This window comes from Tachypleus tridentatus, chromosome 6 (assembly GCF_004210375.1).
Source record: "Tachypleus tridentatus isolate NWPU-2018 chromosome 6, ASM421037v1, whole genome shotgun sequence".
Taxonomy (NCBI): Eukaryota; Metazoa; Arthropoda; class Merostomata; order Xiphosura; family Limulidae; genus Tachypleus; species Tachypleus tridentatus.
Window position 1 is genome coordinate 35,792,438 of NC_134830.1, and position 24,297 is coordinate 35,816,734.

Sequence of the window (24,297 nt, forward strand, 5' to 3'; positions counted from 1 at the left end):
TTATTGGTTGTTACTCTACAGTGTATTTTTTGGTTGTTACTCTACAGTGTATTTTTGGTTATTATTCTACAGTGTATTTATTGATTGTTACTCTGCAGTGTATTTCTTGGTTGTTACTCTACAGTGTATTTCTTGGTTGTTACTCTGCAGTGTATTAATTGGTTGTTACTCTACAGTGTATTCCTTGGTTGTTGCTCTACAGTGTATTTATTGGTTGTTACTCTGCAGTGTATTTCTTGGTTGTTACTCTGCAGTGTATTTATTGGTTGTTACTATGCAGTGTATTTACTGGTTGTTACTCTACAGTGTATTTATTGGTTGTCACTCTGCAGTGTAATTATTGGTTGTTACTCGCACTGAATTTATTGGTTGTTACTCTGCAGTGTACTTATTAGTTGTTACTCTGTAGTGTATTTATTGGTTGTTATTCTACAGTGTATTTATTGGTTGTTACTGTAAGGTGTATTTATTGGTTGCTACTCTACAGTGTATTTCTTGGTTGTTACTCTGCATTGTATTTATTGGTTGTTATTCTACAGTGTATTTATTGGTTGTTACTCTGTAGTGTATTTATTGGTTGCTACTCTACAGTGTATTTATTGGTTGTTACTCTACAGTGTATTTTTTGGTTGTTACTCTACAGTGTATTTTTGGTTATTATCTACAGTGTATTTCTTGGCTATTACTCTGCAGTGTATTTATTGGTTGTTACTCTGCAGTGTATTTATTGGTTGTTACTCTACAGTGTATTTCTTGGTTGTTACTCTGCAGTGTATTAATTGGTTGTTACTCTACAGTGTATTCCTTGGTTGTTACTCTACAGTGTATTTATTGGTTGTTACTCTGCAGTGTATTTCTTGGTTGTTACTCTGCAGTGTATTTATTGGTTGTAACTCTTCAGTGTATTTATTGGTTGTTACTTTACAGTGTATTTCTTGGTTGTTACTCTGCAGTGTATTTATTGGTTGTTACTCACCAGTGTATTTATTGGTTGTTACTCTACAGTGTATTTATTGGTTGTTACTCTACGGTGTATTTCTTGGTTGTTACTCTGCAATGTATTTATTGGTTGTTACTCTACAGTGTATTTATTGGTTGTCACTCTGCAGTGTATTTATTGGTTGCTACTCTACAGTGTATTTATTGGTTGTTACTCTACAGTGTATTTCTTGGTTGTTACTCTGCAGTGTATTTATTCGTTGTTACTTAGCAGTGTGTTTATTGGTTGTTACTCTACAGTTTATTTATTGGTTGTTACTCTGCAGTGTATTTATTGGTTGTTACTCTGCAATGTATTTATTGGTTGTTACGCAGCAGTGTATTTATTGGTTGTTATTCTACAGTGTATTTATTGGTTGTTACTCTGTAGTGTATTTATTGGTTGCTACTCTACAGTGCATTTCTTGGTTGTTACTCTACAGTGTATTTATTGGTTGTTACTCTACAGTGTATTTCTTGGTTGTTATTCTACAGTGTATTTATTGATTGTTACTCTGCAGTGTATTTCTTGGTTATTACTCTACAGTCTATTTATTGGTTGTTACTCTACATTGTATTTATTGGTTGTTACTCTGCAGCGTATTTCATGGTTGTTATTCTGCAGAGTATTTATTGGTTGTTATTCTACAGTGTATTTCTTGGTTGTTACTCTGCAGTGTATTTATTGGTTGTTAATCTACAGTGTATTTATTCGTTGTTACTCTACAGTGTATTTCTTGGCTATTACTCTGCAGTGTATTTATTGGTTGTTTAACTGCAGTGTATTTATTGGTTGTTACTCTACAGAGTATTTATTGGTTGTCACTCTGCAGTGTACTTATTGGTTGTCACTCGCAGTGTATTTATTGGTTGTTACTCTGCAGTGTATTTATTGGTTGTTACTCTACAGTGTATTTATTGATTGTTACTCTGCAGTGTATTTCTTGGTTGTTACTCTGCAGAGTATTTATTGGTTGTTATTCTACAGTGTATTTATTGGTTGTTACTCTGTAGTGTATTTATTGGTTGCTACTCTACAGTGTATTTCTTGGCTGTTACTCTGCAGTGTATTTATTGGTTGTTATTCTACAGTGTATTTATTGGTTGTTACTCTGTAGTGTATTTATTGGTTGCTACTCTACAGTGCATTTCTTGGTTGTTACTCTGCAGTGTATTTATTGGTTGTTACTCTACAGTGTATTTATTGGTTGTTACTTTGCAGTGTATTTTTTGGTTGCTACTCTACAGTGTATTTCTTGGTTGTTACTCTACAGTATATTTATTGGTTGTTACTCTACAGTGTATTTATTGGTTGTTACTCTGCAATGTATTTATTCGTTGTTACTCTGCAGTGTATTTATTGGTTGTTACTCTACAGTGTATTTATTGGTTGTTACTCTGCAGTGTATTTATTGGTTGCTACTCTACAGTGCATTTCTTGGTTGTTACTCTGTAGTGTATTTATTGGTTGTTACTCTGCAGTGTATTTATTGGTTGTTACTCTGCAGTGTATTTATTGGTTGTTACTTTACAGAGTATTTCTACTCGAAGATAAATAATGAACACGAAAGAAAGACTAAAAACGATTAATTTATTGTAACACAGTCTTAATACAATCACTTTTTGGAAACTGAACGTAATTGGAATGTACTATTAAACGATGCAACAGCTTTAAGGTCTGTCCAATTAAAATTACCAACATTCAATAAACAGACAACAACTAACACAATAATACATAATACTGCCTCCACCACATTAACTATTAATCACTATTATCATTGTTTAATGACTTTAAGACACGTTTAAAGTTTCAGTGGGTTATGTGGTTAAATAATCAAATTTTATTATTTTAAAGTATTATCAGCTTTTCAAATAACAGACACTCGATGTACATCGATAACTAAAGGACGTCGTATACGACGAAATTAGAAATCTCCTCAATATTATTTTACAAACTGAAAACGTTTAAGAATAATTGAAAACCATCATTCATTAGCGAGACTACAAGTCGAACTTGTGGAATTAAAAACAATTTTCCCATGCGATTATTTTTCATTGTAGGAAATTCTTCTTATTTTTCAATACAGTTTTGTTGTTGTTGTTGTCTTTGTAATTCCAGTGACTTTTATTTATGGTTCTGATATTGTTATTTATATTATCTTGTAGATAATATTGTTTACAGTAAAATCAGTTTCGTTTTTACTGAAAAAAAAAAAACGTTGTTATAGGGGATTGTAAGGTGGTTGTCCTAAAATAACCGAGAACTTGTACTAACCTGACAACAAAGGAATTTAACTATGAAAAACGTATTTGATAGTGAAAGAATAATAATCGCACAGTGAGTTATCTTAGTTTATGAAACCTCGTGACAATATTCCAAAACCGAGACAATGTTTGGATGTTTAGGTTTTAAAAGTATCATATAACAACGACATTTTTCTTCACCCTTGAATTCGGGTTAACTTCTTGGGGTCAATATCCAAGTCTGCGTAATAGTTCTCACTAGGAATAAAAAACATTTTGTTCAATATGGAAATACAATTAAAGCTAACATTATGTTGAACATTAGTAAAATTACTGATAATAATAAAACCAAAAAATTATATAATGCGCCAACTGTTTCATGATAATGTTACACATTTCTCTTCACCGAAGGTAAAACTGAAAATATTATCTGTGACGTACAGACCTAATATATTTTTTGTTTTGCTGTATTCTCTGTTTTACCTAAAAGGACTTCAAAGCTCTATAAATATTGCATACACCTGTCACTATTACATGAAATTTTGCAGTATCTGCTCCCTCCCCCAGTATTACAGAGGAAAGTCAAATGTTTTCGATACCCATGGTTTGTACAGCACAGATACCCTATTATGCAGTTTTGTTTTTAATTACAAACAAACAATAGGCTATTTGATGTATTGATGAAATCTGAACAGGCAAAACTGCAGTCCACAGCAATGGATGCTGAGTTTGTTTGTTTTTTTGAAATTCGCACAAAGCTACTCGAGGGCTATCTGTGCTAGCCGTCCCTAATTTAGCAGTGTAAGACTAGAGGGAAGGCAGCTAGTTATCACCACCCACCGCCAACTCTTGGACTACTCTTTTACCAACGAATAGTGGGATTGACCGTCACATAATAACGCCCCCACGGCTGAAAGGGCGAGCTTGTTTGGCGCGACGGGGATTCGAACCTGCGACCCTCAGATTACGAGTCGCACGCCTTAACACTGCTGGACCAGGATGCTGAGAATTAGAAAATATATTAGGACCATTCCTCAGGTGGTTAAGGCACTCAACTCACAATCTGAGGGTCGCGGGTTCGAATCCCCGTCACACTAAACATGCTCGTCCTTTGAGCTGTGGGGGCGTTATAATGTGACGGTCAATCCCACTATTCTTTGGTAAAAGAGTAGCCCAAGAATTGGCGGTGGGTGGTGATGACTAGCTGTCTTTTCTCTAGTCTCACACTGCTAAATCAGTGGTAGTTATCGCAGATAATCCTTGAGTAGCTTTATGCAAAATTCAAACCTTCCTCAGATACTAAGTTTTAAATTTTGACTTTTGTGAAAATAAAATTAATCTGTAATGTCGAATTGTTCGTCCAAAATAATATTCATATAACTAAATTAATTTAGGTTACTTTATAGTGAGTTTAAATTACTTGAAAATTCCATAAGCAAAAAATACAATTTAGATGTAGCTTTGACCTGCAAAACTTTAAAATATGGAATGAATTTCTTTCTTCAAAAACTTGACATTTCTAACATTTAACGTACCCAAACATATTAGAGTATTGTGTTTCCATGTGCTGTACAAATCAAGCTATGCTCGTTTACCAGAGGAGGTTTAGTATTAGCAAAAACATAAGATTTTTAGATTAGGCAATCAGCATCTGGTCAGAAAAGTACGAATTCCTGCCTATTTTCTGACATAGGACAGAAATAAGTTTTTTGTTTTAAATTTTGCGCAAAGCTACTCGAGGGCTAGCCGTTCCTAATTTAGCAGGGTAAAACTAGAGGAAAGGCAGCTAGTCATCACCACTCACCGCCAACTCTTGGGCTACTCTTTTACCAATGAATAATTGGATTGACCGTTACATTATAACGCCCCCACGGCTGAAAGGGCGACCATGTTTGGTGCGACCGGGAGTCAAACCCGCGACCCTCCGAATACGAGTCGAACGTCTTAACACACTTGGCCATGCCGGGCCTACAGAAATAAGAATAAACATGTTTAATTAAAAACATCAAAAGGAAATAATAGTCTGTAACAGAGGACGGTGCCATGTGTTTGCTACTTCCTCACTTAGCACATAACTATTTCGAAATTTCTGTTTTCTTACAATTCAGTTTGGACGCAGAAAATAATTCAAGTAAACGAGTTAACTTTTTCTTATTTTGATGTACACTGAACTAGGATCCATTAATTGGTCATTAAGCGCGTGCTCTTACTGAAAAGATAATTCTGACCGTTTGTAACGTCCCAAACAGATAGCTTCTTTTCTGTTGGCCAATCGTTACTCCACGTCCCTACATTCAAGCATGTATGGTACGAGGTCACATGCACCTGGTGAGCCTAATTACATCAGCATACAGAGTACCTAAAACCACTTCCTCAAAGTACGTGCACAATTACTCAAACACACAAACAATACCATATAGACTTCTACAGAGTACAATAAAATATTTTGATAAAAATTGGCGAAACAATGAGTTGTTATACAAACTAGACAGATATTGCATATATGATGAAGAGAGACTTAAACACCTCTCCCCGTTAAACATGTGCATCAGATCTTTAAGAAAAAATTAAATTTAAAATAATAATAATAAAATAGTGTTAAAATAAAACAGGCCACCTACGTTTTAGACTTATTAAAAAATGAAAGAACAATATAAATGGACATTGCCCTGAAAAGCACCAGATTTAAAGTTATACTATTACTCCAGCCCTTTGTATTTACTCTAAATATATTAATGAGGCCATGCAAACAAAGTAATGGAAGGAGGAAAAGGTCTAGTGTACCTGACCCTCCTGGGTATACAAATATATATACCCAAACACCTAGAGAGAGTGCACCTGGTGAGCGTCGTGAGTAGTCTGGCTTTGTTTATGTTACTTTATATATATATATACACATGTATCTAAAGTCAATCTCGGGCTTGTTACACAGATGTGACACACAATATAGAGATTTGTATAGATGTTTTATTATAATATTTCAAACGGTTTATCTTCACTTCAGGTTGTAAAACTGGGAGTTTTGTTTTGAGTGACTTGTTTTACTAGAGTGTTTGCTTTTAACTCTAATGTTTTGTTGCTTTTTTTTGTCTCATACTGAACTGGTGAGAGAGAACCAACAAAGGTTTCTTTGTGACAGATTTATTACTTAATGCATATAAGTTGTTTGGGTGTCATAATTTCCCGTAAAACCGTACAAGGTGTTTGGAGTACGAAAAATGGGATATTCCAAAAATATCTTACAAAATTTTCAGAACGATTCTGGAAACTAAGACTTTGTGGTATATCAGAAAGGAGTGAGCCCAAAAGACTACAGGAGTATTTGTTTGCAAGCAGCACACAGAAATGAAATATCATACAAAACTGTCTTTCAGTTTCTAAAAGAATTCATCGTGGTTATAAGTATGACAACTGAAGCTGTGATAGTTGAAACGTGATTAGAGGTCGGTGATGAAAATCACTGTCTTTCTCGTGCTTAAGACTGGAAAATGAAAGTAAAAAACGGGTAACTGTGAAAAACCAAAAGGACAACTTTCTCGCGATTTTGTAACATAATGCGTTAAAATGAAGAGAACGGATTTCCACTAAAATAAGACATGAAACAGCTGGTATGTTGTCTTAGAAAACACACCGTTTCAAGACAAAAAATAATTCCGAGAAAGGAGAAGACAGAAAGCACAATATATGTCCATATGATTTGGGAGGTCCAGCTAAATGGCCCAAAGTCTACTCAAATATGGGACAGTCATCAGTTGAAATGAGCCTAGTACAGCTGCAGACATTTGACATTCCGGATTTCACAAGCTAGTGCACATACTGATACTATGTGGAGAAGAATGCGAATATAATTTGCTTAATATTGGATCGCTCGTGATTTGGTATTTTGTTCTTCCTGTAATATCAACAAAGCCAACTTTTGACTTCCTCAAAATAAACTAAGCGATCCATGCATAGTATCTGTGCTTATTTAACAACAGCAAATCACTGGCATGTTGAACATGCTAATTCTTGTCACGAAAGAAAAAACACTTTAGAGGAATAACCCACTTCTGTCAGACGAGGGACAAATTGCTGTCTTAACTACTAATACAAATGTCAAGTATTACACCATTTTACTCGGATGTACACGAAACAGATGACAATGATAACATTAGGCTTGTTATAGTAGACGAGGAGTTTGCAACCGGAAATGGTAAGAAGAGTACAAACGAGTGTTTTCTTAGATTTTTGCTGCTAAGGAACATGAGTCATCTTAAAGAAATAACACTGACTCTTGAAGATTTATGAGGCCAGATACATGATAATGGAAATAACATGAAAAAAAAACAACGATATTCAAAAAATTTGTGATCTAAATCTAATATTTTTTGATGTCACGCAATTCCATCCTCTGAACTTCTTGTTAAACCACACGCTGAAGCAGTGTTGTTTTTTAAATTCATTTAGAGCATGCATGTCTACATTTCTTCTTCAAGACATCGCTGGGAAGTGTTGTTACATTACATTTCCTGTCAACTCTAAAAGCCATTGAATGGCACCTAAGTGGAAAGTAGAACTGACTGCTGATATCAACTGAGAAAAATCTATGACACTTAAGTGTCCATTTCAGAAGATAACATCTTGAACAATGTGTTTACGAAGTAGAAACTGTAGTTTTATCTTAAAAAATCCTAAGATTACATTTTGTAGCTGGTCTTTTCGAATGACACGACATGCTATACGAGATCAACATTGCCTGGACGGTGCTGTAAAGCACTGTGACCTTAATAAACTCTTCAGCTATTCAAGAACCACAAAACAAATACTTTCTTTAATCAAGGCATTTCAAAAGCAGTAATGGACACAAGGGAACATGGAGAAGAAGCTGAGACCAATGGAAGCTGGGAACGTTTTGTAAGAACAACATAACAGACGTGTTCATGAAAATGAAGACAAAAGTTCTGATGAATTTATCTTTGAACTACAACAACAATTCAAGACCTAGTTTTTAACAAAACTGTCGACATAGGTATTAAGTTCGGAGAAGAAAAAAGAATTGAACAACTATTCTTATCGACACAGGTACTGAGTTCGTAGAAGAAAGAAGGATTGAGCAACTATCGTTGTCGACTTAAGTATTAAGTTCGTAGAAGAAAGAAGGATTGAGCAACTATTGTTGTCGATACAAGTATTTAGTTCGTAGAAAAAAGAAGGATTAAGCAATTATTGTTGCTGACTCAGGTATTGAGTTCGTAGAAGAAAGAAAGATTGAGCAACTATTGTTGTCGACTTAAGTGTTAAATTCGTAGAAGAAAGAAGGATTGAAAAACTATTATTGTCGACACAGGTACTGAGTTCGTAGAAGAAAGAAGGATTGAAAAACTATTATTGTTGACACAGGTACTGAGTTCGTAGAAGAAAGAAGGATTGAAAAACTATTATTGTCGACACAGATACTAAGTTCGTAGAAGAAAGAAGGATTGAGCAAATAGGAACACCGTTCTTGGTTTGGTTTTTCTGAATTACATTGCTGACTTGTCAAAAATGAGCTCCGATAATTCTTGGAGCACAATTTGGATTTTCAGATCTGTTTCTCAGAAAGGGAGTCAGTGCATAGATCTGTCTAAGAAACTGAAGACCTTCTAACGATGAGTGATTAAAATTACCTTGAAATGCCATATAAATAAGAAAGAACAAACTAACATCGTTATCAACCGATATTTTGTTTCACTGAGAATTGCACTAAGTGTAACTATTATGACTGCTTGTGAAAAATGCATCATGATTTAATTAAGACATACTTGAGGTAAATTGTGACACAAACATGATTTGCTGGACTGGTAATAATTTCCAAAGAGCACGGAATTACATTAAACTTTACATTTAGCTGAGTAGCATATGATTTCATCCATCATTATAAAAGCTGGGGCTCTCATGATAGGGTTTGCTTTTATACACTTGAAAATAAAACTGAAGAGAGGGAGTGCCTGCAGAGTGAAAAATTGTCCAAATGGTTAAGTTGATGACGATTTATTAACATTTTTAAACTTTTATCTCTTTATGTAGTAAAGATTAATTATACTACCGATAATAATAATGGGGTAAAACACGTCTAGCTAGAAATATATTCATCCATATTAAAGTTGCATACAACCTCATGGGTCTGTGCCGCAAAGAGCTTATTGATATAAGAAGCTCTTAACTGATACCAAGGTGCCACGCACGAAGAAAAATGTTTATGGGCCAACAAAGAGGAATGAAATTCTAGCGATATCTTCTCTGTCTATCCAAACGTTTTTAACATGTTATAAAATTAAACCACATATTTGGTATTTGGCTTATTAGTAAGGTCTTCAGTAAGATTTCAGGACAGCAAGTCAACACATCCACTTTGTGTGAAAGGGCATCATGTTGCAGGATTTCATGAAAAGTTTGAAGTCCATGTGCCACGACTCACAGCTGTGAATACTGACTTTCACTACTGTAAAGCTTTGACACATGAATAATAGAGTTGTGGAACAATGAATTCCACTACCTTCTGTTTGCTTTCGATAGTTATGTAACGTTGGTAGTAACCCACAGCTATTTGAACTTCGTCCATCGGTAATAGTAGAGGGAGAAATGAATGCTTTATTGTTAAAATATGTTTTTCTACAATATTATTCTGCTAACTTTCGTGAATTATTTTAATTCAAGAAAAAGCGACTGTAGCGATTTCAGTGTGATAATCTCCAAGAAATGACGCATAGCATTTTCAGCAAAGGTTTAAAACAAATTACCGAGAATTTACTATGACCAGTCTCGCATTGTGACCTAAATCTAAGTGATCCACTTTGTTTCGTTTTAACTGAGATGCTTTGCTAGAAGAGTGACGGTCTATTCCACCAACTATTGGTAGTTTTAACTAAGGAGCCTACACTGTGATTCAAGAAACACGATAAACCCTTTTGAAGATAATTGTTGTAAAACAGTACACAATGCTCCCACTTTACAAACATAAAACACTTGCTAACATGTTCTAAATAACAGATAATTTTGAAAAATATTAACAAAAGATTCCATTTACAAGAAAATGAAACTAGTAAATTTATTTTTTTATAGTGTTGAAAAAGATACTATAAAGCATTCATTTTTTTGTAATTTTTAACTGCTACAGAGGTATAAGGATTTAGCGATATCAACTTACAAATGTCAACTTTCGTCTAGATATACATAAGATAAATAAAAAATCAATAATTTAAAAATTGCAAATATGGAACACAAAACATGAAACATGGTTGAAGATACTGTAGACATCATTTACTTGAACGACAAGCCCCGATTTTGGCTCCAAGCTGTTACTTAGAAAATCATTTGGTAGGAACAAAATATGGATTTATAGTTTGAATAAATAATATCTACACTATTTCCAGTTTTGTTTGCTCACTTTGTTAAATACCTATTTTCAGATTTACGAATTCCTAATTTATATATATCTTGTTTGATAACGGTTTTATGCCCAACTATAAGTAAAGGATGACTTGATATGGTAGCCAGCTTTATACATTGTAATGATAATAAACAGAGCTAGTAGTTAGCTGTTATGGTTCATGATGATTTACTGCAGCTGTTAACTATTTGATCACATTAATTCGAGATGTACAATGTTAAGCTGCAGCTCCCACTATGTGATATGAAAGTTTAAGAGTAGAAAAGCTGTTTTTATTCATATAAAACCTTTAAGTCGAGAACAATGTTTTAAATAAAACTTTGTTTCTTTTAAGTAATTATTCTATGAATTTATGTTATAAAATTAAACATTATATATATTGGATTTTTTAAATCCTTCATTCTTTCATAATATATGGGTCGGCTCCCTAAAACACCGATTGTACAGTGTACAAAGCATTGAGTATCTACATCCTGCAGTCGTCTAATACTCATCTATTACTGACTCTTATTTCCTGTTTCATCCTGTGTTTAAATTTTTTAAAGGAACACCGGATAGTTGTAAAACAGCTAACATCAAGGGGCGATGATTATACACCATTTGTATTAGAATGTTTTATATCTTTATATGTAAAACACAGAAGGAAAATAAAGACTTTCAAAACCCCTACGTACAAAAGGTTTGGGTACAATATACCAAGTTATTTTTATTGTCCACTGGCGAGAGAATAATAATAATTATTATTATTACAAACTGGCCGTTTTGAGCGGACTTACTTTTCCTTGTCAGTCCAGCATGCGTGCTGAATGCACTCGAATGAACTAGAATTGACTAAATATTTTGTTCATTAATGTAATGTATATACATCATATATTTTACAGTGTCTGTCATTTTGATAACTAGAGCCTCCAGTATGTCTGCGGACTTACAACACTTGAGACCGGGTTTGAATACCGTGGACAGAGCACAGATAGCCCACTGTGTAGCTTCGTGCGTAACTTCAAACAAACAAACAAACTGGTAACTAGTTTTAGTGACATTATACATTCATAAAATTTCTTATGCCGAGGCAGGTATGGCCAAGTGGGTTAAGGCACTCGACTCGTAATCTTCGGGTCGCGGGTTCGAATCCCCGTTACACCAAACATACTCGCCCCTTTCAGCCATGGGGGCGTTATGATGTAATGATCAATCCCACTATTCGTTGTTAAAAGAGTAGCCCAAGGGTTGGCGGTGGGTAGTGATGACTAGCTGCCTTCCCTCTAGTCTTACACTTCTAAATTAGGGACGCCTTGCGCAGATAGCCCGCGTGTAGCTTAGCGCAAAATTCAAAACAAATCCCTACGCCGAAAACACAGATGGCGTGTTTTTATAATATTTGTTTTCCCCTATATGCATTTTTCCACAAAAGTACAAACTTATAATTATTACAGTAAGTTCAAGTCACTTTGAATAATTGTCAAATTCTTATAATGAAACTTTGTTTAAGTCTTAATAAATGTAATATTTTTTATAACACGATTATCAAACAACCAACACTAACCATCCTGCCACGTTTTCCGGATAATCACACTGTAATGAATCGGCGTTGAAAACCTTTCCTATTTCACATCCGTAAGGACGAGGAAATCCATCTACACAAACGTAAAAATTTCTGCAGTCCGTGGGATGAGCATGGCGGGAATAAAGTCCTTGCTGATTGGTGACTTCATATGGGTCTGGACAAACGAAACCCTTCTGGACTCCTGTAGAAACAGATTTTAGACAACGATTTCTTTCGAAAAACAAAAGCTTTTCATTGTCGTATTTTATTTCTACTTAGTACGTTATTTTTCTATCTACCTGTAAGAATGTCACATTATTACAAAGTGTAATTAGTAGCTAGAAAATGATTGATTTTCTATATAAATAACATAAATGAAACTGATTGTACATTTTCAAGAGACCACTGATTATTATGTAAATCCATGTTTCTACTCTTTTAATTGAAATAAATTGTAAACGAACTACAATAAGCGTAAATAAATAAAACCTTTATACACACGTTGAATTTTATATTCTCACCCTCTTTATGATTATAATTAATAAAAATATTTTCACAATTAGCGATCCAAATTAAGACAGTCTTACCCAACTCGTCACATCGCCTGACCTCGTCAGCCCATACACACACCCTTTGTTCTGGATGGTAAGCTAGACCTGGCGGGCATTCGAATCGTGAAGCTACCCCATTCCAACAGGAATAAAATACTCGACAATTAGATTCGTCTTCAAAAACGCCATACAAACGAGGACAGTGAGGTGTGCTGATAGGAGGTTCTGGAGATAAATAAGTTGTGATTTAACTATAGGATCAATAATTGCTCTGAAACTTTAATTAAATCCAAGATACCATATCATTCATTATACATGCCAAGTCTTGAACGTTTCTGATAAAAAGCTTGCATCTACGATTACTAATATGACCATGCAAAAATAATAATAAGGTCACAAAATATGTAAAAAGTATCCGAAAGGCTATTGAAATTGATATTTTCCCTGACTTGCTAAGCCTGGTGAAGAGCATGTGCCAAAAAAAGTTGCAATACAATTTTGAAAAACTACGTTTTTGATCTGGTGTGTAGTTTTTTATTAGTTTGAATATTGTTTCGTACTCTAAAAATAAAAAATGAAAGGCACGGAAACATGGTGATAAAATGTTACCTCAAAATAAGATTGTGCAGGTCGAAAAACCAAATATATCAAATTTGACAGGATGGTAATGGAGTGCATGCACGTATGGAGGAAATTGTCAAAATAGCATTAAACATGGCGACCAAAGTTGGGGAGGGACCGTAGGAGAAAATTGTATCCGAATAGAGACGTGGTAATGGAAGGAGAAAGTGCAGGCAAGTCTGAAGGAGAAGATAAAACCTTATAGGTGACAGTAGACCACTGAAAAGGAGGACCCGCAGGCATAAACAGTGGCGAAGAATGAAACAAGGATGTTGTTCAAGGTTTTCAATGTTATAATGACAGTAGGAAAGATGCCAGGTGCCTTGAGGGAGACTATACTTGTGCCAATATTTAAGAGAAAAGGTACTGTGTAAGACTGGAGCAAATACAGAAACATAACAATTACAAGTGCCACGGTATGTGTTATTTGCAGATGATTCTATAATTATGGATAGATCAAAAGTGAAGTAGAAGTAAACCTGAAGAGGCAGAGGGGGGTGTTTAGAGAGACATGGTTTGAAGACATGTAGGGAAAAGACAAAGTATATAGTAGCAAAATTCAGTAGAGGGGAAGTAAGGGGTGGTGATAAGGTGTTTTTTGATGGTGAAGTGTTGATTTGATTTGGTGGAAATATCCGTGGTTCTTGAGGATTAAGCAAGCTTCCTTTGTCCCAATCACGATATTATAGTTGTTAAGCAAAAAAAAAAAAAAAAAAGATGATAATACTAAAGTTAAAGAAAAATATCAATTCGAAGTAAAACTTCACAGAAAAGTCAAGTAAAGCAGAAGTAGAAACAAGAATCAATAGATGGCGACAGTGGTGTGTCGAAAAACAATTAAAAAAGAGTAGTTATTAAGTGTGGCTGTGATATATAACTCTAATGCCATTTAATTTAGTTGTGAAACTGGTGAAAAGTAAAAGAAAGTGAAAAGATTTGAACACCTATGATCAACTGTACAGACAGATGAATAAGTAAGTAAGGAAAGAATAAACAAATGATGAATGAAGTGAAGAGAAAGAGGTCGGTGGAGAGGTGTGTGACACACGGATACCAATATAGACAATAGCAATGATTTACAAGACAGTAATAAGAACTGTTATGTTGTAGGGGCTGAATGCTGGCGGTTAAGAAAGAAATAGGAGCAGGTGGTTAACGTGGCGGATGTTGAGGTGGATGACAGGTGTTTCAATTAAAGACTGCATCAGGAAGGAAACAATAAAGTACCAAGTATGACCAATTGTGGAGAAGACGAGAAAAACTCGTCTTAGATGGTTCGGTCGTGTGAGAAGAAGAGAAGAGAGGCATATCAGCTAAAAACTAGAGAAAAACAAAGAAAAAATCCGGATGGATGTTGTAAGAAGAGACTGAGAAAATTCGGTATGAATGATAGTTTTGACACAGAATAGGAATGAGTGGAAGGCAAAGACCAGAAAAGCAGATCACAGTAACTGGAATGAATGCTAAGAAGAAAACATTAGACTTAACCATTAACGTACCACTGCACGTTTTAGAGGAATTTGGATTTAAAACTAGCAAAAAGTTAGATATGTAGTTTTCATATAACTGTGTTTTAGTTTAAAGTTATTGACTTCCTTTACAAATATACACTTTCAAAAGAGTTGTCATTATCTTTATAAAACATCTTGAGAATAATTACTTTTCTGTAAAAAAATAAATTATGCAATTACTGTGCGATGTAGTTTAAGATCGTATTTGAGATCAGAAATATATAGAATAACATATAATATTTTTCTAGTGAGAAATTAATACATAAAATAGACGCATTTATCAAGCCATTTACATCATACCCATATTTGTCCTCTGGCCACAATTGACACTAAACAGGTACGCACAGTTTTCTTGCAGGTAGTTGGAATTGTCAAAAACCAACCCATTCCCGCATAGCTTTAAAAAAGCGGTGCCATTTTCACATGCCCAGTAGCGATCGCAACTTTTACTATGTGGAAAGTACCCAAATGGCTTTGGGCATATGAACTCCTTGTCTGTCTCAACAGGTACTACAACATGGTCTCTCTGTCTCACACGATTATATCTCTGCACAGGCTGGGATGGTTTAGATGGGGGAGACGTAGGCTGTGTCGACTGGAAGGCTGGTGATGACTGGTACCTTTGTGAAGCTGAAAGGTCATTCTCGGGAACTTTGGGTTTTAGTTGAGAGTCTGAAGGTTTTCGTTGTGACTCCTGGTCGTCGTAATAATCGTAATAATAATCGTAATCATAATCGTAGTTATTTTTGAAATTCTGAGGATTTGTACTTTGTTGAGCATAAGCTGAATAACAGAAATATAAAAAGAGAAAAAGATATTAAGAGGGCGCTTTAGTTCATGTCGCTATGAAATATATTACAATGATAACTTTCCACATACTGTACAAAACAATATTCTTGTAGCTATCTTACACCATACACAAAAGAAGGAAAATTCTTAAAAACCCTAACGTAATCATGTAATCTGTGCTAACATTTATATTTGCATATCTTCAAAAACCAAGAAAAAAAAACTATCATTTTGTGTACAGTAAATACAGACACTCGTTATTGTATTCAAATGTGTGCATTACACAGAAAGTTACCGTTGGTTTGTTTTGGATTTCGCACAAAGCTACTCGAGAGCTATCTGCGCAAAACGTCCTTAATTTAGCAGGTAGGGCAGCTAGTCATCACCTTCGACCGCCAACTCTTGGGCTACTCTTTTACCAACGAATAATGGGATTGGCCGCAACATAAATAAAGCCCCCACAGCTGAAAGGGCGAGCATGCTAGGTGCGAAGGGGGTTTCGAAACCGCGACGCTCTTTTGTGTTCATTTATTCTGAATTTGAAATTTCTTCTAGTTTGTCCTATGTAAGCTATATTACATTCACATGATATTCTCTATATACCAAAGTTTTCCAGTAAATCTATTTTATCTTTAACTGTATTAAGAATTTGGCTAAATTTTTTTATCGATTTGTATAACACAAAACATTCATTTGTTTTAAGTTTTTTAATTATTTGACAGGATAAGTCTGGTATAAATTATATTATCACTGCCATTTTTTACTTTTTTTCAGCAAATGGTTTTTTGTTTGTTTTGTTTTTTGGAATTTCGCACAAAGCTACTTGAGGGCTATCTGCGCTAGCCGTCCTTAATTTAGCAGTGTAAGACTAGAGGGTAATCACCACCCACCGCCAACTCTTGGGCCACTCTTTTACCAACGAATAGTGGAATTGACTGTAACATTATAACGCCCCGACGGCTGAAAGGACGAGCATGTTTGGCGCGACCGGGATGCGAACCCGCGACCTTCAGATTATGAGTCGCACGCCTTAACACGCTTGGCCATGCAAATGATTTTAACTTAATATTTTTATCCAGGTTTCTTAGTTTTTTTTAGATTTAGTGTGACAAGATTTTTAATGTGGTAGATTGATTACAGTCATTACGGCTAGCGCAGATAGCCCTCGTGTAGCTGTGCGCGAAATTCAAAACAAACCAGACCTTCAAAATTTCTTCAACACAGAAAATATATTTCCACGTTAGATTCTTTGTATGTTTTGGAGCAAAGCCATATTGATCTATCTGCTGTGTCCAATGCGTGAAAACGAATCCTGGATTTTACCATTGTAATTCCGTAAACTTACCGCTGTCCCTCCACGCGATATCCACGTTTAATATAATTATATTATCATCAAAGATATGTTTATTTTCGTAAACAACAGACACATATAAGACAGTCGCGCTCGTTCCTTTATCACAAAATTTGTCTTACAGAAATGTGGCTATATTTAATGGAATTATTAGTCATTATAAATGTTAAATCTGAAATTTGAGAATCTATATTAACATATATCCATATGTGAGATATTCAACTAACAATCATATAACATCCATTAGCTATGGAAATTTCCTCTTCGTTTTTCACACGAAATAGATGGTTTTCAAATGTTTTCAAAAAATATTTTAATTCAAGTTTTGGCCTTGAGTTTGTACGAGATGCTTAGAAGCAATATAAAAGAAAGGGTTTCATAGTCGACAACCTTGAAACCACTGGTCTTAACGTTGCGACACACGCATAGTTCGCGTGTTGCAGAGGTAACCAACTTTCATAATAATCTTTAAACATGTCCAAGTTTGTTTGGTTGTTTTTTTTTATTTCGCGCAAAGCTACACGAGGGCTATCTGCGCTAGCCGTCCCTAATTTAGCAGCGAAAGACTAGAGGGAATGCAGCTAGTCATCACCATCCACCGCCAACTCTTGAGCTACTCTTTTACCAACGAATAGTGAGATTAACCGTCACATTATGACGCCCCCACGGCTGAAAGGGCGAGCATGTTTGATGTGACGGGGATTCGAGCCTGCAACCCTCGGATTACGAGACGAGCGCCTTAATCACGTGGCCATGCCGGGCCCAACATGTCCAAACATGTTGAATTAGAAAGTTATCAATAAATATGGACTTATAACGCTACAATTTGGGGTTTTAATCCCTGAGTTGAGCAGAGCACTGCGATACCCTACTGTGACTTTACTAATTATTGTATTTTCATACACCCACGTCAATGCTGCATTTGTACGCTCTGGTTCAGAGATTTGTTGTTGTTACTTGATACGCCTGTATGGTTATATTTCAGGATAAAAAACTAATGAAGATACGACAGTTACGTAACTATCGACTGATAAGTGGGAAGGATTCTTCCATCTTTTGTATGCTGTTTACTCACATAAAGTGTGAGATTTGTACTAATAGCGATCAAAACAAGCTTCTCTAGGTATTAAAACATTTACCAAAATAAAGCAGAGAACAACGTTTCGACCTTAGGTCACCTGAAGATGACATAAGAAGGTCGAAATGTTGTTCTCTACTTTATTTTGGTAAATGTATTAATACCCATGCCAGCTGTCCTTAAGATACACTTTTACTTCAAGTGTGTTTCTCGTCATCACAAAATAAGCTTTGTAAACAAATTTTGAGTAAACTTCCACTTTAAGACTAAACCATCGACAACAATAAAATAGTATTTGTTTACCCTGATGTTCTTATTGGTACAAAGATACATTTGCGCATGCTCAAAACTATCGCTCTCTCTCAAGGTCTAACCTAACAATATATCAAGGTCAACAAGGTAACGTAAAATTGCGCAAGAAACCAAATTACACCATACAAAGTTACAACAGGTTGTTTCCTTTATTAGATATGATCAGTTGAACAACTGAAAAACTTAACTTCTGAACAGCAGGAATATAAATCGTGACACACTGAATATTCATCGTTGTGGTTTTATTCTCAATAATAACTGCTTATTACAACATAGCCTTACCAAGAGTTTATAGTCAAAAAATTAATGGGGAAAAATTGGCACGTGGAACATGTTTGGTATACGCATGCGTAATAAATGTAGGTATATACACAAAGTACAATAGTCACTAATAGCCATATACGGGATACCGTGGGTCTTGAAATACACACACACGTGTATGTTGGGTTTTATTAAATGGCTTGCAAAGAAATTTAAAGTGATCCACAATTGTACTACTACCCATGTCGTAAGAATTTATGATAAAAATTACATAAAGATGATTATGGTTTTATAAATACTAAGTCAAATTATATTTGGGAGGTCTATAACATGTTTGTTTGTTTGTGTGTTTGTTGCTGTTATTTTATTTCCAGAGCAAGTCCACACTGGACTATCTGCTGCGTTCCCCGCGGAGAATCTGGCCTCGAATTTTAGCTTTGTGAGTCCGTAAACTTAGCGTTTTCACATGTATTATTGTAAAGCGCTAATATTTAACTTTATAATCAACTTCAGACAGTCAAACATAATGTAAGTGAAAATGAATAGAAACCGTTAAATAATATGTGTTAAAAACATTCAACCAACTGAACTCATCCATTTCCTTTATCTGCTTTTAGAATTTTTAAGTTTTTGTCTTGTTTTAGGTTTTTAATGAAATTAATGTCTCTTTTTGTAAGATTGTTTTTTAGTTTTCTGTTTTATGAAATTATGTTGATGGTTTTGTGAGAAAATTCTTTGAAAAATCATTTAAGATGTTGTTTTTAAGTGTTTCTGGAAAATATAAATTTTTATTTTTTTCTGGGAAGTTTGGCTGTTGGATCTGAATAAAAATGTCAAAGTTGTCTTCTTTCTGTTGGTTGTTTTCTTGTTGTTGTTCTCTGTAGAAAGTATCACAAGTCTCCTGGCTAGATCTTCTAAACATGTTTTGATTTCTAAGGTTGGGATGTACCTAGGAGCTATTGCGAAATTGAGTCCTTTGTTAAGTAGATGTATTTCGTCTATGTTTAATTGTCGGTCGGATCTGTTAATTATGAGGTTAGTCAACGGTTTGTCGTGTTGGTGTCTTTTCTGTTGTTTGCATCTTAGTTTTTCTAGTTTTTTGTTGTGGCAGATCTTTTTGTCTCTGTCATTCTTAGTGTTGATTTGGTTTATGTTTCGTTGTATAAGTCCGTTAATCTCTGGTTTAATACAACATGGCAGTTGATGGTCTAGGTTCATTTTTTTTGTTTTTGTAACTCATTTAGTTCTATGTATTTCGTGTTTATCATGGCCTTAAGTAGTTTTTTCTGTAAATTTTGGATAATGTTTGTGCATTAATTAAAATGTTTTGATAGTTTTACCTTTACAAAGTTAGGGTTAGTTGTTTCTTTCTACATTGTTGAATGAAATAGATGTCATTTCTTCTGTTGATAATTTTTGGTTTAAGTTTCTTTACGATCGTATGAGCGTGTACTGTTAATAGTGGACTAAGGTACGTTGGTTCAGACATAATGGTTACATAGATAAGTACAAATACGTAAAGAAAAACACAAAGACTTACACTTCTCGTACAATCACCGTGATTGTTTGCGCATTGATTAACATTTTTTCACAGTTTTACCTTTACAAAGTTAGGGGTTAGTTCCATTAAAAACTTAAAACAAGACAAAAACATAAAAATTCTAAAAGCAGATAAAGGAAACGCTATAGTCACAATGAACACGAATGAACTAAGCCATGACTTCTACCTCAATATTCAATCAATTAACTGAGCTATGACTTATAAATCAACATTCAACAAATTAAACTGAGCTATGACTTATAAATCAACATTCAACCAAATAAACGAGCTATGACTTATAAATCAACATTCAACAAATTAAACTGAGCTATGACTTATAAATCAACATTCAACCAAATAAACGAGCTATGACTTATAAATCAACATTCAACAAATTAAACTGAGCTATGACTTATAAATCAACATTCAACCAAATAAACGAGCTATGACTTATAAATCAACATTCAACCAATTAAACAAGCTATGACTTATAAATCAACATTCAACCAATTAAACTGATCTAACTTCTACACCAACATTCAACCAATTAAACTGATCTGACTTCTACACCAACATTCAATCAATTAAACTGATCTGACTTCTACACCAACATTCACCCAATTAAACTGAGCTATGACTTATAAATCAACATTCAACAAATTAAACTGAGCTATGACTTATAAATCAACATTCAACCAATTAAACAAGCTATGACTTATAAATCAACATTCAACCAATTAAACTGATCTAACTTCTACACCAACATTCAACCAATTAAACTGATCTGACTTCTACACCAACATTCAATCAATTAAACTGATCTGACTTCTACACCAACATTCACCCAATTAAACTGAGATATGATTTATAAATCAACATTCAACCAATTAAAGTGAGCTATGACTTATAATCAACATTCAACCAATTAAACGAGCTATGACTTATAAATCAACATTCAACCAATTAAACTGAGCTATGACTTATAAATCAACATTCAACCAATTAAACTGATCTGACTTCTACACCAACATTCACCCAATTAAACTGAGATATGATTTATAAATCAACATTCAACCAATTAAAGTGAGCTATGACTTATAATCAACATTCAACCAATTAAACGAGCTATGACTTAAAAATCAACATTCAACCAATTAAACGAGCTATGACTTATAAATCAACATTCAACCAATTAAACTGATCTGACTTCTACATCAACATTCAACCAATTAAACTGAGCTATGACTTCTAAACCAACATTCAATCAATTAAAGTAAGGTGTTACTTCTAAATCAGACTCAATCTACTGATATGTTATTGTTGTCATCTTTTTTGAACATAAGATGACACACACGAATCAAAAACTCTGAAAAACGAGTTCAAGAAGTAATTACTATATATATATATAAACAATTACTTATCTCGAGAAGTACCACGCGATACCAGAATTAATAATTATTACATTTTTTCGGAAATACAACTCAATTATAGAACGAGCGGCCTCTGCCGGACGAAACTATAAACATAGAGCATGAATTATCAAACATGACTTTCAAAACCAGTCAGGTGCCCTGTATTGTTTCAAGTCGAAGTTTTGTTTGTGGCTGCGAAACAAAATTACTTGTGTGGTTTTATTTTACAGTTTATTTTGTATTTGAATAAACTATTTAAATTTTAAATAATTACATGTTTAATTAGAGAAGTAAATGATTAAAGCGTTTTTTTTTAATTCCTAGCAAAAACAAACATTAAGAGATTGCAGTTTTTCAAATGTTGTGATATTTTATTGCTTATGATAAAACTTACATTCAAAACAAAACTATGATTATTGATATTTCTTCTTGTCCTTAATAAATAATAAGTCGTCAATATTTAAGAAAATTTCATATGCATTGATTACAATTAAGAAACCGAATATCTGAACAATTAATTTGTCGAACTTATAAATATGCATTTGTAAACTGTCCGACATGGCCAGGTGGGTTAAGGCATTCGATTCGTAATCTGAGGGCCACGGGTTCTAATCCCGTTCGCACCAAACATGCTCGCCCTTTCAGCCGCAGGGGCGATATAATGTGACGGTCAATACCACTATTTGTTGGTAAAAGAGTAGCCCAACAGTTGGCGGTGGGTGATGATGACAAGCTGCCTTTCCTCTAGTTTTACACCGCTAAATTAGAGACGGCTAGCAGAGATAGCCCTCGAGTAGCTTTTTGCGAAATTAAAAAAACAAACAAACATTTGTAAAATTACGTCACAATTCAATTATCGATAATAATGGGAAATTGTTAAAGAAAATAAAACGTGGTATGAGCTATTATAGTAATGGAAACACACAGCAAGAGACGAGGGAAACTTACAAAAACAATGTATTCATATATTAAAATGTGTACTTTCCGTTAATTTAAGTTCGTTTCTATTTTCAGAACGTAAAATCTGTTTGATTTTTTTTTTTACCTAGACGAATGGTAGTATTAGCATACATCAAATGATGGTGAGCATTATTACACGTATATAATTACTAAAATCAGTAAGTGATCAAAGTATTTATAAAGTCCTCATCCAACTAAAAGATTTGATCTAACGGACAAAATCTATAAAAGTTCCTCATTTCACGCTAAAGAAATACAAACTTTCAATATAATAAACGTGTTTTATTGCATTACCAGAGTGTCTTGCATATCCTTCGGTTTAAGAATGCGTGAAAGCTGTAACAGTTAGTGTAGAAAAAGGAATAAGGGGATTTGTTTTTCAATAGTCTTTTATGTTGACTATTTTATTCGATACAAATATAATCAGAATAGCTTTAATTTAGTGCTTAGCGTGCCGGACTTTGTACCCAAAGTCTGAGTCCCCTTGGCGCAAAATCATGCTTTTCACTTTGGAGCCTAATTTAGTTATAAGAACGAAGGTAAAAACTCACTTTCCAAGAGTTAACAGTGGTGTTGCTGACCTTCTTGTTTAAATTTACAGATTGCTAACGCAGATAGTTCTTATATGAGATATAAAACGAATTTACAAAAAATGTACGTTCTTTAATAACATAACTTTAGATTGTGAACACGTATACATTATGAATAGGAAAATTTCAAAAATTACGTATTTTACTTCGATCTGCGTATTCAAGTTTTATCTTACTACAAAATAAAAGAAGAAAAGGTTTAACTTACCGACCCCAATAACAAAAAATATATGAAAATAAACGTTCATGATTTATACTTGAAGGTAACGGAGACTTCTTCCCACTTAGCACGTTAACTAATATCAGATACTATGAACAATGTTCCACTGGTTAAGTATAGTGCGTCACTTCTTGCAGCACCTTACATATTTTCTGCCCCTGACCTAGTCTCGCACCAGCGAGTTACGAATACTAGCATTCCTAGTGGTGAACTAGTTTTGTGATGAAAAACTGCTTCCGGAGATGGATGACTAATTACTTAGGTGATGAATAAGAAAAGAAGAACACGTTACTGCATTTTGATGAGCACTTTAAATATTATGTACATTTTCTTATATTTGATCTTAGGCAGCAGAACTGGAGGAGCACTAGGTTGAATCATGACAACCAAAGGTTTGGAAATGCTGTCAATATGTGCAGTACAAACCTTTAAAGTTTTTGTACTGAAGTTCCAAAAATAACAAAACGCGGGACACCAATGTACTTGTTATTTGAGTCAAGTATTACAATAGACTAACGTTCTCCCAACGTTTCTTTTGATTTGTCCATTACGAATTTCAAGTCAAAAATTTGTACGAAATATTGTCTCAAATGTACCTTTCGTCCGTCGCAACTCACTGCTTATGAGGCTTTTCGTTAAATCCCAGTAACTGTTAGCTGCGTTGGATCATAATAGTCAGAAACCTTTTTTGTATTCTTTTTAATTTATTCACTAACTTAATTTAAAGATTTCTAATATACTGACTACAGAGATTTACTGGTGAATGAAGCAGGACATTAAAAAAAAGAAATTAAAAACAAATAAGTTATGTCACAGTTCACACGTTTACTGTCTTACGAAACGACAAACGGAACATTCTCTAAAACTTTCATTGTTTGTTTGTTGTTTTTTTTGTTGTTTTTGAATTTCGTGCAAAGCTACTCGAGAG

General features: G+C 34.3%; 1 protein-coding gene across 1 annotated transcript; it reads right to left on the reverse strand.

Annotated features, from left to right (window-relative positions):
- Positions 1 to 2,549: 2,549 nt before the first annotated feature.
- Positions 2,550 to 23,531, reverse strand: LOC143252243 (protein obstructor-E-like). The gene is made up of 5 exons (XM_076504088.1): positions 23,358 to 23,531; positions 15,157 to 15,639; positions 12,761 to 12,949; positions 12,174 to 12,375; positions 2,550 to 3,480 (listed from the first exon to the last, which is right to left on the reverse strand). The coding sequence occupies exons 1-5, from the start codon at positions 23,395 to 23,397 to the stop codon at positions 3,420 to 3,422; spliced, it is 975 nt and encodes a 324-aa protein (XP_076360203.1). The 5' UTR covers positions 23,398 to 23,531; the 3' UTR covers positions 2,550 to 3,419.
- Positions 23,532 to 24,297: the final 766 nt, after the last annotated feature.

Bases quoted from the DNA above. Each gene is read 5' to 3' on its own strand.
- LOC143252243 (XM_076504088.1), bottom strand. From the start codon at position 23,397: ATGAACGTTTATTTTCATATATTTTTTGTTATTGGGGTCG. The intron at 12,950-15,156 runs GTATGATGTAAA...ATTTATCTCCAG, and splicing joins TGGCCAGAGGACAAATATGG to AACCTCCTATCAGCACACCT. The intron at 3,481-12,173 runs GTTAGTGTTGGT...TTTTATTCCTAG, and splicing joins CCGGAAAACGTGGCAGGATG to TGAGAACTATTACGCAGACT.